Source organism: Typopeltis vanoorti, chromosome 9 (assembly GCF_054136105.1).
Source record: "Typopeltis vanoorti isolate ZY-2024b chromosome 9, IOZ_Tvanoo_1.0, whole genome shotgun sequence".
In the NCBI taxonomy this organism is placed as follows: Eukaryota; Metazoa; Arthropoda; class Arachnida; order Uropygi; family Thelyphonidae; genus Typopeltis; species Typopeltis vanoorti.
Genome location: NC_143557.1, coordinates 93,279,764 through 93,297,259, shown reverse-complemented (window position 1 = coordinate 93,297,259; position 17,496 = coordinate 93,279,764). Strand labels below are relative to the sequence as shown.

General features: G+C 36.4%; 1 protein-coding gene across 1 annotated transcript in view; it reads left to right on the top strand.

The window, feature by feature from the left end:
• LOC150103256 (DNA topoisomerase I, mitochondrial-like) overlaps positions 1-17,496 on the top strand; it is a 364,529-nt gene that overhangs the window by 204,427 nt on the left and 142,606 nt on the right. Inside the window, exon 7 of the mRNA XM_090398605.1 lies at positions 8,914-9,036. Coding sequence (XP_090254731.1) covers positions 8,914-9,036 — 123 coding nt within the window. The remainder of the gene's footprint in view (positions 1-8,913; positions 9,037-17,496) is intronic.

Here is a 17,496-nt window from a genome sequence, read left to right as displayed (position 1 = left end):
AGTTATTCTGTTTCCTGGAGTACAGTGCCATCAATATCATACACAGCTTGTAATCTATTGTTCCTAAAATGCATAACTTTACATTTCTTCACATTAAATGACACCCAATATCTTTTGCCCCTGTTGACAGCCTATTTAATCTTGAATAACTATTATTCTACCTAATTTCCCATTATCAACAAACAATTGAATATTTCCTTTCAGGTTATTTCCTATATCATTTTTGTACAAATTAAACAGCAATGGTTCTCAGCACTTGCAGAATACCACTAATCACCTATTTTCACCTCGATTCTGCCCCTCAATATACCACTTTTTGATATCCAGCAGCCACTCTATTATCCACTTAACCAGTGTCATATCCATTCCTATTTGTTCTAATTTGCATAATCGAGTTCCATGTGGTATTCTGTCAGAAGCGTTTGCAAAATCCACAAAATTATTGTGCAACCATTTCCTTTATCGAACTCAGATTTTATTTTGTTATAAAAAGTTGGAAAATTACTAAGCATGACCTACTCTTCACAAAGTCATGTTTGACCCTCATTTGATACCTCAGTATCATATTTTTATCTACTCATTCTTGAATTCTCTTTTTGACCAATTTTTCTAGTACTTTTACCACCTCACCTGAGATACTGATTGGTCTATAATTTGCTACTGCAGTCTAAGAAACCTCCCTTATGCAAGGGAATTATTTTGCCCTCTTTCCACTCCTTTGGAACTCTACGAGAACTGAGACTTAAATTAAAAAGCCTAGTCAGAGGCATTGCTAGTTTCCTTGTGCATTCTCACAAAACCCAAGCTGATATCCCATCTAATTCCACAGCTGTATTTACATTGAGATGCTGCAGTATCCTAAGCACCTTCAGTTCATCAACCTCTGTTCCCACATCAAAGTCTGTCACAAGGATGATATTCCCTTGCAAAATTTCACTCAGTAACAACTATTTTCTGCTTCTGTCTCCTCATGACCATCATCACTCTTTGAGGTTAATCTTCCATAGTCATTCTTCCTCTTTCTTGCAACATAATGAAAGAACTCTTTGTGATTCCTTTTGACCTGCTTGGCTAGATTCTTCTCATAATCTAATTCTGCCTTCCTTACCAATCTTGGTCACCTTTCTTGCCATAGCCTTGTAGTGTTCATGAGTTTGCTAGTCATCTTTCTCCTTATACAGTAGTATCTCGCTAATCCGAAACTCTTTAGTCCGAACCCTCCAGTAATCTGAACTGTGGTTTGAAAGAAAAAAAAGGTTTTATTACGTATTATTATATTTTGTGTACTATTATTTTTATTTAATAATTATTATTTTAACCATTATTTTATTATTATTACAGTACAGTATTTTTTTTTTTCATACTGTCGATTGTACGGTTACACTGTAATTCTATTTTTATTTATTGTGTGTTCACATTTGCTTTTTTATACTGTACAGTATGTACTATATTGTCGGCATGAATCACCGTTGTCGAGAGTCATGGATAAAACTGTGGCCTTCTAGAATTTACGAAGATAACTACGGTGATACACAAAATGCGGAAATTAAAAACGTGCATAATTTGGTTAAAAATATAAATCCATATGTTGAAATTTCACAAACGGAATGGATTACAAGTTGAACCGAAAGTGAATTCGAAATCAAATCAGATGCTGAAATTATAAATATGATGCTACAGAATGAATTAGAAGACGAAGATGACAATAAAGAACTCGAAGGAAAAAAAAAGTAAAACATGAAGAGGCAGTTGACAGTTTTAATGTGTGTATAGAATGGGCTAAGCTGAATGATACGCCATTCCACAAAATTTATTACTAATGCAGCTCCGAGAAGAAGCATTCGAAAAAAGTTTAGCTTCCAAGAAGCAAAAGAAAACCAGTGACTTTTTTACAAAGAAATCCAAAACTTTTTTTTGGTGTTATTTTTTTTTTTTTTTTTTTTTTTTTTTTTGTGTTGTGTACAAGAAAGTGATATTTTTTACGTAAATTAAGTTATGTACTGAACTATGCAATTTTATTAAATCAGAATCCTCAACAATACAGGTACACACAAACTAAATTTTTTTTTCCAAAATAAACTTGTGTACTGTATTATTTTTCAATTTTTATATTACAGTAGATTAGCATTTTTTCTATCAGTTACTTCATTTATTTACAGAATTAAATTGATATACCATTAGAATCTGATTACTTTTGTCTTCTTAAACGCTACTTATTGTTGTCTCTTGGGAGAAAATTCGCTAATCTGAACTTTTCGATACTCCAAACGATCATGGTTTTTATTAGTTCGGATTAGCGAGATACCACTGTATATCCTCCACAGCATTTTCTTCTGCAGCATGTGCTTAATGATATTAACTCCTATCTGATTAATTCTCCTTACCTTAGGTATAGAATTTAATATTGCATAATCCTTAACTATAGCCCGTGCACTACTAACAGCCTTACCCTGCAGTGTTTTATGTCATAGCACAGCTTTAAGCTTCTTCTTAAGCTTGTCATAATCACCTGCTTTGTAGTTCCACATAATATACACATTCTTGATAAAAAAAAAATTCCTAATTTTTACAATCTCCCAAGTGAAGACTGAATGTCACTTTCCCAATCAGAGGCAATGTGGTTGCCTTGATTATGGATAGCTCTTCTGATCCTGTGACCAGATCCAATACTCTCACACCCCCTAGATCCCTTCTTCACATGCTGCCTTAAGTAATTATCTCTTAGTAGGTGTATAAATTTTATTTCCTTCCTGCTGTGTGATCTTTTTTCCTTCCAGTCTATATCTCCATAGTTGAAGCCCCCCCCCTCTCCCCCATCATAATCACTTGACCTATACTCACTGTATTAATTTTGCAATGCATGTCTTCCAGATCATCTGTGGAACTCCCTGGCCTAAAACAACAACCAACTGTATATTTTGTCTTACTGGCCTTATTCTCACACCAGGCTGCTTCAAATGAACAGCCACCCTCCCACCTGTCTCTTATTCTTTTTCTCTGCAATTCATCCTCAATTATCAGCATTACCCCTTTTCCATACTATGTTCTCTATCTTTCCTGAAAATACTAAATCCTTCACTTTCTATCCCTGTAACTACATCTGCTGTTAGCCACGTCTCGCCAATGCCTATTACTTTTGGTGAGGTTAAACTAACTAATACCGAAAATTCTTTCCCTCTTGTTCCTGATACTTCTGGCATTAGTATATACGAGGGTGGTCTGAAAAGTTCTTGGCCTAACAATGATAAAAACGAATTTATAATTTCAAAATTATTTTTATTTTTCAACATAATCTCCCTTAAGACTAATACATTTATTACAGCGATGCTCCCGCACCATTATCCCATCCCTGTAATGGTTCTCATTAAGATCTGCAAAATACCCCTCTACAGCTGCAATCACCTCTTGATTCAAAGAAAAATCTGACCAGTGAGGAAGACTTTTAGTTTTGAAAAGAGATAGAAGTCATAGGGAGCCAAATCTGGGGAATAGGGTGGATGTTCCAACAATTCATAGTGCATATCCCTTAATTTTCCCATTGCCAAAACACCTTGGTGTGCAGGTGCATTGTCCTGATGAAAGATGATTTTTTTCTTCTGCAGACTTGGTCTTTTCTCTCAAATTTTTTCATCTAGTCTGGTTAAAAAGATCGGAATAATATTCCCCAGTTATTATTTTACCCTTTTCAAGATAATTAATAAACAAAATGCCTTTAGCATCCCAAAACACCAATGCCATGACCTTTCCTGCTGATGGAACCGACTTTGTCTTTTTTGGCACTGAACCAGTTTCTGTCCACTGTTTTGACTGCTGTTTGGATTCTGGTGTGTAATGGTGAATCCAAGTCTCATCCATAATAATAAATCAATGCACAAAATCGGTTTTATTCTTGTTAAAATGCTCCAAGCACTGTTCAGAGATTTTCATGCGAGTGTGTTTTTGATTTGCTGTGAGCAACCGCAGCACCCATCTTGCACAAAGCTTTTTCATTTGCAATTCTTCATGCAAAATATATCCTACATGTTCTTTTGAAATGCCTATAGACTCGGCAATTTCACACACCTTGACTCGCCGGTCATCCAGTATCATATCGTGCACTTCATCAATGAGTTCTGGTGTTGTTACACTTTTTGGATGTCCTTCACGTGGATCATCTTCAAGGCTGGTACGGCCATGTTTAAACTCAGCAGCCCATTTTTTTAATCATCAAACAAAAGAGAAGAGTGCCCATAAACTTTTATGAACACCTAATGAATTTCTTTTCCCATTAAACTTTCTTTTACAAAGAATTTTATAACTGCATGATACTCAATTTTATCCATTTCAAGGGATACAGATAACACTTTTGCTTCAGACAGCTGTATAAAACAATCTACTTGATAGAATGACTTGCAATTTCACACAGATGCTTATGACAGATGTATCAACTTAGAAAAAAAATCTTGCTGATAGTGTTGCCATCTATAGTCGAGGCCAAGAACTTTTCAGACCACCCTCATAGAAATTGCAGCATCCCTTTAGGTCCCCACCCACCTTTACTTTCCGAATTGACCACCCTATTCAATATTTTTGCGTGAGAGATTAGATTCCTCACTTGGTCATTTTCACACTCACTCACTTCATGGGTGCCATCACACAAACTCACTTGTTTCCACCCTAATTGCTTAACTTTTCCTGAATTTGCTCTTCAGTATGCTTGGTGAACAAAGCTCTCTCTCTCTCTCGACACCTAACACCAAAACCATTTAGATGCAGTCCATCAGCATTGTATAGATCCTTGTTTCCTCTTCTAACAACTCCTTTACATCCTCTCTCATAGAATACTTCTAGCCTCTCAAATCATTTGTATCAATCAAGACAATCATTTCCTTTGACTTACCTTTTTTTGCATCCAGATGACGTGGTTAATCTGAATTTTTGCTCCCAGAAAATGCGATTTTGTCGCACTTTTTAAGCACTCCCCTGATCATTGAGTCTCCTTACATAATTTTCTCTTTAACTTGTTTTTCTTGTTTGTTGGGTCATTCTTTGTTATTCCTTCAGATCACCTGCTTCTTTCTCTTTTCAGCCCTGCTAATCTCGTGCTGTTTCTGCAATTTTTCAATTTCACGCTTTGTCCTATGAAGGATAACATTCAAGTGCACAATTTCTTTATTAATGTTCTAGTTTGTGCTCCATTTCTACAGCCACATGTTCGACATTAAGAACATCATTTTCTATCTTACTATTTTTACTGTTCACTCTACTAATATTTGCTGTGTTCTCGTCACCTAACAGACACTCACTTTTGAAATACTTAATACACATTCTCTCTCCAGTTTCAATTTCCTTCCACATATCCTTTAATTTTCTCAATGAATAAATTTTTCACACACACACACTGCACTGAATAAAATCTCATAAATTCAAATTACCCGACAACGTGATCTTTGTTGCCATTGTTTGTCCACACATTGGTGTCATGCAAACAATATCATATTTAAACAAAAAAATATATATATATATGTTTACTTACAAAGTCATTCCCTTACCTGTTTAAAACAAAAACTGCAATAAGTTAACCTAATATTCTCAAATAAAATATGAAAATGTTATATCCTTTAGGAGCGATAATACCACACTACACACAATGTCACCTGGCCAATAATAATGTGGGATCTGATGTGTCTGATTCTATCTTTTTTCTTTGGTGTTTGATTTCAGCTTTATGTTGCCACCACATTTCTAGATTGGCCAGTTTGATTTTTGTGCTTACTCAAATTCCTCAAGGTATTTAGAACAGTAACAAAAGAAGCTATGCTAACTTTTCCCTGACATTGAATGTTCTAGTGTTATTTTTTTCAAGCTACATTTTTGTTTTTACAGTCATTCCTTTGTGACATGTGGTATAATCATGTTAGAAACAATAAGCTTTAATATACCATAAAATTGCCACAATATACTCTATACATAATTGTACAGTGTTACTGGAGGACCATGCAGCCATGTAAATTAATCTACATCATTGCTACATCACATTCAAGTAAAAAAAAAAGTTCTCTAGGAATCTTGGATAAGTATATAGCATGATAGCACAACAGGATTTGTTATTCCATAATCTACATTCTGTGCACTTTGGTCCTTTCCAGTAAGTATTCATTGTTCCTAGCAGAACTTGTAATATGCAGCTTTTCTGTGAAAAATTCATGGTAATCTACTCATGGAAAATAGTTATGCAATTGTTTACTGTATGTGTGTGTGGGAGGATACTCTGGACACACACACACACACACACACACACACACACACACACACACACACACACACACACACACACACACACACACACACACATGTTGCCACATGTGTGTGTGTATGTGCATGCATGAGTTTTATAGAGCCTGTGACTCTATTTTATAGAGTCACAGGTTCTATAAAATCTGGGGATAAGATAAGGAAATCAGCTTTCTAAAGGCAGGTTGGAGCCTACATTTACTATTTTATCTTGTGTTGTTTACCTGGAGATTTCCATTTGTTCGACACATTTCAGCTTTGGACATGAAGGCTTAATTCCGGTGCAAAAGCATACAAACTCTTTCCCAAATTACACCTGTCATTTTCCTCTGAAGTGCTATTAACTTTCATCATTCATAGTGATACTTCTGGATTTTGCTAAGGCTTTTGACAGGACACCCCATGGAATATTGTTTTGCAAATTAGAGCAGATGGGGATAGATACTAAACTGGTAATATGGATAAGAGAATGGCTCATGGAGAGATACCAGAAAGTAGTGTATGGAGGAGCAGAGTCCAGGATGAGGCAGGTGACCAGTGGTATACCTCAGGGCTCTGTTCTTGGGCTGTTGTTATTTAATTTGTACATAAATGATATAGGAAATGGCTTGAAGGGAGATATTCAGTTGTTTGCTGATGATACAAAGTTGGGTAATGCAATAAAAAATCAAACTCATGTTGAGAGTTTGTAGGATGATTTAAATAAGCTGGCAAAATGGGCAAAAGGTAATGGATGTTAGTTCAATGTGGAAAGTGGAAAGTTATGCATTTTGGGATTAAAAGATTACCAGCTGTGTACCACATTGATGGAACAGTACTCCAAGAGATTGATGAGGCTAGGGACTTGGGGGGTGTTGGTGGATAGGGAGATGAAGTTCAGAGGACACACATTGCTAAGGTGTCCAAGATTGCACATAGGATTATTTGGTTATTGAAGAACACACTAACATCCAGAGATAAAGAGGTTATTATTCTCTCCTTTATAAAGCATCGATACTTCCACATTTGGATTACTGTGCTCTAGTCTGGTCACCTGGATTCCTTGGAGATGAGGAGGTTGTGGAGAAGGTTCAGAGGAGGGTGATTAAGTTGGTGAGTGATGTAAAAAAAATGCTCCCTACATTGATAGATTGAGAGCTTGTGGATTGCAGAGGTTGGTTGATAGGCAGAGAAGAGGAGATATGATAGAAACATTTAAATTACTAAAAGGTTTTTATAAGATTGATGCTGAGAAAATATTTCAGCTGTGTGATAGTGATGGAAGAGGTTATCCCTGGAAATTAAGGAAAAGTGTGGTTAACAAGGGTGTCAGAATTAGATTTTTTGCTTGGAGGGTGGTGAATGGGTGGAATGCATTGCTTGACTCAGTTATGAGTTCTTCGTCTGTAAATGAATTCAAGAAGGAGTATGATAAATATTTTGATAGTTTGGGTCTCCCACGATAAGTCTACTGACTCCATGGAGATACCCCTAATAATGAAATAAAAAAAATAAAAATATAAGATCTTGCAACTTTTGTGAGGATAGCATATATTAGCATTGTGAAATGATGTAAATTTATTTACATATTTCTAATATATGTGTATCTTGTTTTTGAATCATGCTTGCATTAACATCATTCTTTTTTGCATTCTTAAGCATTTGGGCAATTCTCATTTTTCTTATTGGAGTTTGTTTTTAAACAGAAATTATTATACTCACATTAAAGACTTTTTTTTAATATTAGCTTAATCTTAATTGTTCTATAAAGCAATGAAGACCATTTCTTCATTGCTTTTTAGAAACATTGTCATTTCTATTCGGTATTGAATAGAATTCATGCTGAATGTAGCTATTGTCATATTTCCTTTTGAATAGTTTTATTTTTTTAATCAGTTTTAATCATATTTTTTGCAGGTAAAATCAGTTAATCTGCAAATCCTTTCGTTTTAGTGTTATATGGTGATCACCTTATACCAAAATGTGGTATGAGTGTAAATTTAAGGAGGCCTGTGAAGTTCTTATCAACCACCCTAATCTTAACAATAATGGTGGTCTGCAAAATCCCAAAGAATATGGATAGCACATATTTTACCCACTTAACCTTTTGGTCTAAGAGTTAATTATGATTATGACTGTAAGCAATTCAGGATCATAACTCTAATATAACACTATTGTTAAGTTATGGATTAGGCCACTTTATTGTATTAAAACTATCTATGTGAATTTGTTCTCGAATGATGTTATAAATAGAATATAGCTTTGATAAAGTTTTTTTTTCCCCTTAGAGCTCAGGCCAGTAAAATAATGGTTGATGAAATCATTGTCACTTTGGCCTACTGTTAGAAATAATGTGGCTTGTCTTTTTGTGTGTGTGCGCGCGCTCCAGATGATGACCTTAATATGAAGGTCGAAATGTTGGGAAATTAAAATAATTATTCCTAACACAGTTATAGTCTCCATAATTTTACTAAAATGAAAGCTAATCTGTGAATCTTGTATATTTATTTTTTAATAATAGCATTTTTAGAAGTCTTGCATCCTGCTGAGAGATGCCTTATTAGATAATTAAAATTTATTGAATAGGAGTATTATTTATTATTTGGCATTGAATATATGTTGTTTCCTGATTAGCTTTTTTTGGCTGTTACAATCTAACAGGAAATGACAGAAAATGAAAAAGAATTAATAACTCATCTAGAAAATTGTGGATTTCATGAAATCCATGAGTATTTTAAGAAGCAAGCAGAAGAAAGAAAGAATAAGTCCAAGGAAGAAAAAGCAGTAAGTAATTATGATTTATTTTATAAATACAGTCATACCCCGACTTACGCGAATCCGGAGTTATGCGGTTTCATATATGTACATATTCCTGTCTCGCTTCATGCCTCACCACTAGTCGTATCTTTCTGGCGCCGGCCACATTCGCCAGTGTCGCACATGCTGTGAACAAGCACTGACGTGTTTCACACAGTCTCCCCATTCATACATGATTTTTATAGTCTGCAAACATTGCGATTGTTTAATGTTATGTTCTTGATAAAAATTTTATCACATAAAAAATAATAATGTTGTCCAAAGGAAGCAAGTCCGATTCTTCTACAGCTAGTAAGAAAAGAAAAACATTGACTTTGGAAACAAAACTCAACATTATTAAGGATTTTGAAGGTGGAATGAAAATTTGTGAGCTAGCAAAGAAGTTTGATCTGCAGGAATCCACAGTAAGAACAATCATAAAAGAAAGGTTTACAGATTTTGGAGGACATAGATTCTAACGAGGAACGAATTGTAGCCACAAGGTAAGATAAAATTAATCATTGGCTTGCTATGAAGAAATTTTGATTGACAAGAAAAAGACATTATGCCGTCAGACAAATCTATTAGATTTTAAGAAACCATTGACATCAAAATAACTTTCTTTTTTTTTATGTATGAAAAACTACAATTATGATTATATTTCTTAAAAAATATAGGTGTTTTTGTAAACCTTTGGTCCCAATTAACTAATATTTTGTATGTTTGTATGCAAAATTATACCCGAGTTACACGAATTCAACTTGCGCGCTTTTTGTTGATCCCACCTACTGCGTAACTTCAGGGTATGACTGTATATATATATATTTATCAAATGCTTCAAACATGGATATTATTTTGTACCAATTATTATTATTACGTGACACCTCCAAGGAGTCCAAAGACATCGAGAGAGGGCACCTACTCTACAACTCTCTGTCTCCACTGTGTCATCTACACCGATGCCATCTGCTGCTCATCACCACCACTAGAATTTTCACAAACAGTCATACACATCCATGCCTACAGTGGGATTTGAACCTGCAGCCTTTTGGCTGGAGAGCAGATACGCTAACCACTCGGCCAACAATTGAATTTAATTGCTTCAAGAAAAAAAAAAAGCTTAGTTTCTCATGATAAATTCTCTGGTTTCCTTTTGCCTGTTAAGACCAGTTGCTTCTTAAACTCTAACTTCACTTTCCTTACTATCAGTTTTTTTTAGTTTGTATATTATACTTTCTTCTTGCAATTGTTAACCAGGTGTCTTTCTGTAGCTTCTAATTTGTTTTCATTTCCTTTTTAATTTTGGCATTCATCCATTTTACCTCTAATCAGGTTGCTTGTGACAAGATCTCCAGCTTCATACTCGGCCCACATTGAAGAACACAACAAATGCAAAACAGCCATTAACAAATCCAGATTAACTTTGAAGGGCAAACAGCACTAAACTTGCCCCCCCCCCCTGTTCAAATTGCAGTTATGCCTTCTGCTCACTTGCAAAGGCAATCCAATGTTTTTAATCTCTCTCTCTCTCTCATCCAGATGCAATCACTGTTACTACACCTAAAGATAAAGCTAGCATCACTCTCCTAACTCTTACATAGATGACCAAGAGTTGGTCACCTGTGTCACACACAGATTCGGTCACCTGTGTTTCTTAGGGATTGGGAAGTGGTGGAAATGATTCAGACGAGTGATCAAGCTCATGACAGATCTGTGAAATGTTTCCTATGAGGATATGTTAAAGGTGTATAGATTGCAGTTTAGCTGACAGGAAGAGGAGAGTGGATAGGATAGAGATAATATGATAGAAACTTATATGTTACTAAAGGAATTTATAAGATTAACATCACAAAGGAAAAGTTTAAGATGTATGATAGGTATTGTGTTAATGGATAGTGTGGGTCTCCTGTGATTAGTCTTGACTCCATGGAGTATTTATATAAATAATAATGATGATGATTTAAAAATCCCAAAAGAATACAGATGGCCTATATTCTATCCACAATCTTTGTTTTAAGAGTTCATTTTAAATTATAATGATTGGTTCGAGGATACATTGTGGTTGGTCATTGAATTTAGCATTCCTGTAAAATTGGTGATTTTTTCTGTTTTATTTTGTCTTTTCCTTAGAAAATTAGTGTTTTATTATACTAGGGGGCTCTTCCCCGTGACTCTTATGCCTCCCCCCCTGAGTTGCGGACTGGTAGGCCAGTTCTCCTTGAATTCTGATGACTCGACACACAGTTTCAAAACATTTCAAATAACTTGACAAAAAACGTGACACAAAAATGTTACAAAAAAAGCTTATCATTTTATATTATAGAGTAGATTTAGTATTTTATAACATATTTTTGTTAAGATATTTCAACAATAAGTATACGTTTAAAATGATGCCAAAAATGCACAAGAAAAGTAATGATAAAAAGAGCACTGCAGGCTTGAATAAGAAGGCTAGCCCTCACAACTCCAATAACAAGGTTAGCCCTCACAACTCCAATAACAAGGTTATTGGAGTTGTGGAGGAGGTTAATGAAATGAATTAACCTTCAAAATAGCAAACTTAAAGCAGATCATCAGAGAAACAACATGCATATTACAAAAAGTCGAGATTCATTTAAATGAATGAGGAGAAAATGAAAATTAAGCAGCAAAATAAGAAAGAACAAAGCAAGGAAACAGGTAAGTCAGGAAGTAGCGGAAATCAGGTAAGTGACGTTGTTAGTGAAAAGAAAAGTTATTTGGTATTGTGCCTCTATAATAAAACATGCTATTGATGAGCGAGTTATAACTTCGAGTTTTCCCGGAGCGAAAATTAAGAATACAAAGTAAGCAGTTCAAAAACAGAAAAGAAAAGTAAATAAGATAATAATTGCAGTAGGTACTAATGACTTAGCTAGCAATAAGTTCAGTATGAGAGAGGACATGAAAGGGTTGTTGGGAGAGGTAAGTGAAGAGTGAGAATTGTCAGTAGTTTACCTTGATACGATAAAAATGAATTAAGAAGAAGGACTATGATGGCAAACAGTTTAATGTGTAGGCTGTGTGGATGGAATGGATGTTGAGTTTTTGGATGTGTGGAGTGAGTTTGAGGGAGGATTGGATTTATATAAGAGGGATGGTCTACACCTGAATGCGTTTGGTATCAGGAGTCTAGAAAAACTAATAACTGGTATGAGACCTAACACAGAGAGTCAGGGAAGCTAAATTATAAAGGGAGGAATGTGAGAATGTGAGTGTAAGAGTGACAATGTTATATAATTGTGTTAACAATAGGAATGGGCTTTGTCATGGAAATGTTGACAAGGAGAGAACAATTTCAACTTTGTGTTCATCGAGTTCCGACCATCAAACATGTGCAAAGGGTGTCGAGGCTAGCTGGTGAAAGGACGTACTGTCGGAGAGCTCCTGAAAGATTTGTGATTTTTGTTGATTTATTAATATTTTGTTAGATTTAATTGTGTAATTTTAGTATATTATTGTAGTTTTATTAGTGTAGTTAGTGTACTAAAGTGTTTTATAACATAATCTATGTTGGGAAGTCGAGGGATTAGAGGGATCGTAGTGTGTAGTGTTCGTGAAAGCTCCAGATAAGATAAGCATTATTTTCAGTTATCGTTGATAAATTTACTTTAATATTGCATAATTTTGTTTGCATTGCATATCTTAGTGCATCTGTTTGTGTGTTTTTGGTGTTTATAATTTATAATTTGATAAAATACGTTACTAGTAAGTATGGCTCCAGTACGAAGGAAAATGGCGGCCAGTAATGATGGTTCGCCATCTTCTTTCAAGAACAGTAATGTAAAGGAGATGATTCAGTGTACTATCTGCGAAATGTACGCTTTGCGGAGTGCGGTCAGAGTGTGGTTAGATGATAATAAAGGAGTGAATGTGTGTAGAAAATGTAGGGAGAATGAGGAATTGAAGTGTATTTCGGATTGTGAGTATGATATTTTTGTCAAACTTCAGAATGAAGAAAATAGGGATATGACAAGAAACGGCGAGGTTGTACCAGAGAATTGTGAGAGTGTGAATGTAGAAAGTGTGAATGATAGTATTAATGGTTTTACAGAGAATAAAAAAGATGAGATAGATGCAATGAGTGAGATCGCGTTGTTGAATGGTGCGATACAAAGGGCAAAACAGCAGCTAGAGCGTATGAGCAAAAGTCGACTGAATGAACCAACCAGTAATAAAAAGTATGACAGGAAAAATAGCCGTATGAGTGTGAACGTGAATAAAATGAAGGATAGAGTGCTGTATGGAGACTCGTTAGTACGAGGTGTGTTAGTAGAGGATTTGACAAAATCGTACCAACCTGGTGCAACCATAAAGGATGTAACTGAGTCTATTAGAGATCAAAAGGAAAGGGTGAAAGAAATGATTGTTGTGGCAGGTACGAATGATTTGAAAGGAGATAATATGGAAATGATAGAAGACCTGAATGAATTGTTTGAAGTAGCAAAAGAAAAGAGTGAGTGAGTTAGAATGATTAGTCTTTTGCCACGGTATGACAGTGAAATGTTTAAAAGGAGGGCCATAATTGCAAATGACTTTATGCGTGGGTTATGTATGACGAGTGGTGTGGAATTTGTGGATGTGTGGAGTGAGTTAGATGGGCGAAGGGATCTATATAAGATGGATGGCTTGCATTTGAATGGTTACGGTGTAAGGAGACTTGAGAAAGTGTTGCTGAATGTAATGGATGTGCAAATTCAGGGAAACTAGATTTATTAAGGGAGGGGGGGGGGTAGATATACAGTCCTTAGGGAGGCAGTTGAATGTATGAATGAATATAATATGCCCGAGCGAATAAGGACAACAAATCAGAGTGGGATAGTTAATATAAGGAATCAAGGTAGGGTTGGGGCTAATGGGGGTCTTAAATTCATGTACACTAACACTAGGAGTATTAGGAACAAGAAGGAAGAGTTTTTGGCCATGATTGGCACTTCCAGACCACAGGTTATTGGTATTAGTGAATCATGGCTGATTGTAGATGATATAGCTAGTGGGATTGAATGTGATGGGTATAGTGTGTTCAGGAATGACAGGGAGAATAAAATGGGGGGAGGAGTATTGTTGATGATAGCTGATGAGCTACAGCCAAGGTGAATACAAGCTGAATTGCAGGATAGAGAAAAGAGCACATTTGAGGCCATTTGGTGTGAGATTGTGGCTGACAGAACTAAATATACAATTGGGTGCTGCTATAGACAGGTGATGGAAAAAGATGGTGGTGACAGTAGGCACAAGCAAATAGAAGAAATGAGTGGAAGAAGGGTGGTTATTATGGGAGATTTCAACTATGGTCGCATTGATTGGAGTGAGAAGAGGACACATGGGAGGAAGGAATTGGATTTTATGCGGTTATTAAGGGATAACTATCTGCGGCAGCATGTAATGGAAAATACCAGCGGTCAGACAGTGCTTGACCTAGTAATTACATCTGAGGATTTGTCTTTAACAAATATGACCACATTGTCACCAATTGGTGAGAGTGATCATAGGGTCTTGACTTGGGAGGTGGCTAAAGGTGTGAAATTTTCAATTAAGACAGGGTACATGTGGAATTATCGGCTGGAAAGTATGACAAGCTTAGGAGTTTGATTGGTTCAGTGCCATGGCATGTACAACTGCAAGGACTAGAAGTTGATAGTGCATGGGAGGCAGTTAAGAAGTGTTTGCATGAAGCAATGGCTGACTGTATACCTAGAATCCAAATAATAAATCAAGTAGGGGTTAAATGGATGAATAACACCATTAAGCTTGAGCTACAAAAAAAGAAACAACTATAGAGAGAATTTAAGGAGAAAGGTGACCGGCAGGCACATGAACCGTATAAAGCATAGGCCAGAAGGGTAACAAGTGTGGCAAGAAAAGCAAAAAAAGGATTGCGAAAGAACATTGGCCATGCAGGCTAAAGAGAATCCTAAACAGTTTTTTTAGATATGCAGCAAGTAAAAGAAAAAATGTACATGGCAGAATGATTTTAAAGAATGCCGATGGTAGGGAGGTAACTGAATCAGTTGATATAGTTGAGTTACTGAGTGAGCACTTTGCAAGTATATATCATCCAGGTGGTGACATTGCAGAAACGAATAAACCAGTAGATTATACTGGAATTGTGGTGAACGAAGTGGAGGTGAGTAGTCTATTGCATAACCTCAATATCAATACATCTGTGGGATTGGATGGTATACCAGCTTGTGTCATACAAGAAGCAGCTGAAGAATTTTCAGTTCCCTTGACCATTTTGTTTAATTTGAGTCTCAGGTCTGGATTAGTCCCGAGGGGGTGGAAAGAGGGGAAAATAGTTCCACTGCATAAAGGTGGTTCCAAGACTGGTGTTGTAAATTACCGACCGATTAGCATTTCAGGAATCGTTGTCAAGGTCTTAGAGAAATTAGTCAAGGAAAGAATACAGGATTGGATAGATGAAAATGGGATATTGTATGGGAGACAAAATGGTTTTGTGAAGGGTAGATCATGGCTCAGTAACTTGCTCACGTTTTATAACACAGTGACGGCTGAACTGGATAGAGATAATGGGTTTACAGTGATACTACTGGACCTTGCCAAGGCCTTTGATAGGATACCACATGGAACCCTAATCAGTAAACTGGAGCAGATGGGTATAGATATAGGGTTGGTGAGATGGATAAGAGGGTGGTTGAAGGAGAGATATCAAAGAGTGGTTTATTCATGAGTGGAGTCTAAAAGACGTCTTGTGACTAGTTGAGTGCCACAGGGCTCTGTTCTTGGACCACTGCTTTTCAATTTGTTCATCAATGATATTGGAAAGGATCTGAGAGGAAGTGTTCACTTGTTTGCTGATGATGCAAAGTTGGGTAGAGCAATTGTGAGTGCACAGGATGTCAAAATTTTACAGGATGATTTGGATAGTTTGGAGGACTGGGCTAGGAAAAATGGATGTCAATTTAATGTGGCAAAGTGTAAGATTATGCACGTTGGGGTGAAAAGAATTACAGCAGTATCTCGCATTGGTGGAACCGTACTCCAGGAGATTGATGAGGCCAGGGATTTGGGAATGTTGGTGGATAGGGAATTGAAGTTTAGGGGGGTACATTGCAAAAGTGACTAAATCAGCTCATCAAATCACTTGGCTTCGGAAAAATACTTTAACACGCAGAGACAAACAAGTTGTTGTTCCTCTGTATCGAGCCTTGATAAGACCCCATCTGGACTACTGTGCCCAGTTATGGGCACCAGAATTTCTTCGTGATGGGGAGGAAGTGGAGAGAGTGGAGAGGATCCAGAGACGAGTGACCAAGATGATAGAAGGTCTGTGGAATGAACCTTATGAGAATCGGTTGAAGATTTGTGGGTTGCAGAGATTGGATGATAGGCGAAGGAGGGGTGATATGATTGAGACAATGAAATTACTGAAGGGTTTCTATAAGATTGATCCAGAAGATATTTTTGAAATTATGACTGGTGGTGGGAGGACTAAAGGCCATGCAAGAGCATGGTTGACAAAGGAGTTAGAGCTATGTTTTTTACTTGGAGAGTGGTGAATGAGTGGAATAAGCTTCCAGAGTCTGTTGTGGGTGCTACGACCGTGAATGAGTTCAAGGCAAGGTATGATAGATACTGTGTCAATGTCGAATAGTTGTTCTTGATATAATGTTAGGGCCTGCCTCGATGAGTTTGTCGACTCCTTGGAGTTGCCCATAACAATAATAATAAAGATGTCTATATGTATAAGGCACTAAAGAAAAATAGAGATATGCAAGTTGTCCAACTGTGTCATGCAGACTGCAGACACGAGTATATATACAAAAGAACATGCAGGTAGATTATTATATCTGTACACGTTGGGACCTTGGATCATAGGCATTAGTGAGTACCTGGCTATCAGAATCAGATATGCTAACTGGTATCTAGTGTAAAGGACACAGTATTTTTAGGAAGGATATAGAGTTATAGGAGAGTATGTGTGTGTGGGGGGGGGGATTCTGCTAATGATTTCGGATGACTTGAATCCAGTTAGAATTGAGACCTATGATTATAGTACTACTAACATTATTTCATGTGGCAGTTAGTTTGAAGCCATTTGATGTGAGGTGGAATCTAACAATATCAATTATCAAGAACATTTCTTCATCACTAGCAACTGATCCTGGTGGATCGGTTGCTAGTGATGAAGAAATGCATCACCAAATAGACAAGATGAGCACGAAAAGAGTAATCATAATGGAGATTAATTATCCAAATATTGATTAGGTAGCAGTAGAATCTTATAAGAAGAATGAAAATGCATTTATTGAGCTGTTGTTGGACATCTTCCTCAAGCAGCATGTGATAGGAGGAACTCAAGGTCAAAGAGCATTAGATTTGATAATAGTGTCAGAGGGTTAAAGATTTAGCTATTCTGCCTCCAGTTTTTGACCATGATCATGCGGTACTCACTTGGGAATTAAGTAA